General features: G+C 47.0%; 1 protein-coding gene across 3 annotated transcripts in view; it reads left to right on the forward strand.

The window, feature by feature from the left end:
- LOC134436894 (F-box/WD repeat-containing protein 7-like) overlaps window positions 1–2,500 on the forward strand; it is a 96,258-nt gene that overhangs the window by 69,225 nt on the left and 24,533 nt on the right. For all 3 annotated transcript variants that reach the window (XM_063186221.1, XM_063186220.1, XM_063186222.1), the window contains exon 7: window positions 1,708–1,844. In XM_063186221.1, the coding sequence (XP_063042291.1) occupies window positions 1,708–1,844 (137 nt within the window). The remainder of the gene's footprint in view (window positions 1–1,707; window positions 1,845–2,500) is intronic.

Consider the following 2,500-nt stretch of genomic DNA (forward strand, 5'->3'; position numbering starts at 1 on the left):
CTGTGTGCTCCGCTCTGCTGTGCTCTGCAGTGCAGCAGTATCAGTAGCTGTGGGCTGTGTGCCAACCTCCACTCCAGTGGAGCCTCCCTCCTCTCCTCCTCTGCTCCATCCTCCACTCCTCCATCCTCCAGTCCTCTTCTCCACTCCTCCCCCTCATCCCGCCATCCCTCCACTACACTACAACAACACCTCCATATCAATGAGGCTTTTCACGCTCACGCAAGCGCCACTGCGCATCTCTCTCTCTCTGTCTCTCTCTCTCTCACACACACACGCACACACACACACACACACACACACACACACACACACACACACACACACACACACACCCGAGTAAGCACCCCTAGTGAGCCTACACACACATACATTTGCAGACATGCATACACACACACAGTCGTCCTACACACTCTAGTTCTGCTAACGTCGCTTGCTCATAAATAGGATGGTAAGCATGCTGAGTATCTTTGCGCACACAAGTACGCGTGCCCGCCCCACGCTCTCTCGCTCTCTCAGAACGCATTTCAGATCCGCCACCGTGCAGATAACGCCGCTGGTCATTAATATTTATTCCTCTGCCTCTCTTCTTCCTTGGTGTACGCATTCCCTCTTTTCCTGTCTTTCGTAGATTTTTTTTCTCTCTCCTTCCCTTCCTATAGTGCCGTGTCCTCTGTGTGTCTTGGATTTTCCTTTTTTTTTCTTCTCTGTTTCCTCCGTCACATCCCCTCTCCTTCTCATCTCTTTCCCCTCCTCTACTGTCATTCCCTTCCTATTTGCATTCCCCTCAGTTTCTCTTCTCCATACAATTCTCCTTTCTCATTCTCTTCGCTCTCTTCGCTCTCTTCACTCCACGCCACTCTCCTCCTCTCTCCTCCTTTTTCTCCATCTCCCATTCCTCTTGGCCCTTTACTCTCTCCCTCACCTTCCCTTCACCTACTGACATCATTCTTCTCTACTTCCTCCCTCTCTCCCTTTCCTCCCTCTGTCCCTTTCCTCTATCTCCTCCTCCTGCTCCTGCTCTTAAGTGTATTGGTCTTTTTTATTCCATGCATTAATTATATTTAATTTTAGTTATTTTATTTAGTTTGTATGTATTTTTCTTATTTTCTGTGCACCGGCCATATTACTTTGCATAATGTTGTGACATCTGTGTAGGCTGAATTGATATACAGTCATCTGCGGCCACGATCATGGTGATGCTGCACTCTAAATAAATTGAAATTGGATTGGATTGGTCCATCATGCTGATGCTGGGTTGATGCTGTATGTATGCAATGTACAGTTTTCTGAAAATTGAATTTAAATTGAATTGAATTGGACATCGTGTTTACATTGGATAGAGCATGTACCTTGTTCTGAAAATTGAAATTGAAATTGTATTGGTCCCCTGTTTCCGTCCCCCCAGGTATGGAGTGAGGAGTCCGCACTCTTAAAATCCTTTTTTTCCCTTTTTTCCCCTGTATTCCATGCCGAAACGTAGTCCTTCATTGAACAAAAATAAATCAACATATTGCGGATTTTAAATGTGTGGACTCATAACCTTCACTCTACCTTTTTCCTGCACATTGTCCTGGTATGTGCTGAATTCTCACCCTCTACTTGCCAATGGGAAAAACACGTCAGCGTAGTGTAGTGTAATGTAATGTAATGTAATGTAATGTCACTTAAGTAAGGTAATTGAATGGTCCTCCATCTCTGTCTCCTCAGGTATAGATGAGCCGCTGCACGTGAAGAGGCGAGGCCTGATGAAGCCCTGCTTCACCCACAGCCCCTGGAAGAGCGCCTACATCCGCCAGCACCGGATAGACACCAACTGGAGGAGAGGGGACCTGCGCTCGCCCAAGGTACACACATACACAGAGATATATACACACACGCATGTTAACACACCCTCAACACACATGCATATTCACATGTCCTTAGCACGTGCATGTACATGCACACATGCGTCCCCTCACAGACACAAACCAGCACACACACCATCATCATACACCTCTTTCTCAATCTCTCTCTCGCTCTCTCTCTCGCTCTTGCTCTCTCTCCACACATACACAATACACACACATGCATCCTCCTCATATGCCCATCCCTCGCAATCCTGCTTCTACATCTCTCCCTCTTCTATATCAATCTCTCTACCAGTGATGTATTTCTCTCGCTCCCTCATATCTTATTCTGTCTCATTTGTACACACGCAGGCATGGCCTCATCAGGCACCTTTCACACACACACACACACACACACACACACACACACACACACATTTCTATCTCTCGTATATCTTTCTCGTGCCCGCTCACTCCATCTCATGTTCTTTGATCTGATTTGGTTTCATCTCTCGCATCGCTGATGTGAATGCCAGAGTGCATATCCACATGTATCCGCTCACACATAGTTACACTACGAGTCAGACGCTTTTTGTGTGGCCGATCTCTGACGGATCATTCGTGTCCGTGCTTGCCTGCCTGCAGGAACACACCCTTCACTACCTTAAACCACC

Source organism: Engraulis encrasicolus, chromosome 21 (genome assembly GCF_034702125.1).
Source record: "Engraulis encrasicolus isolate BLACKSEA-1 chromosome 21, IST_EnEncr_1.0, whole genome shotgun sequence".
Taxonomy (NCBI): domain Eukaryota; kingdom Metazoa; phylum Chordata; class Actinopteri; order Clupeiformes; family Engraulidae; genus Engraulis; species Engraulis encrasicolus.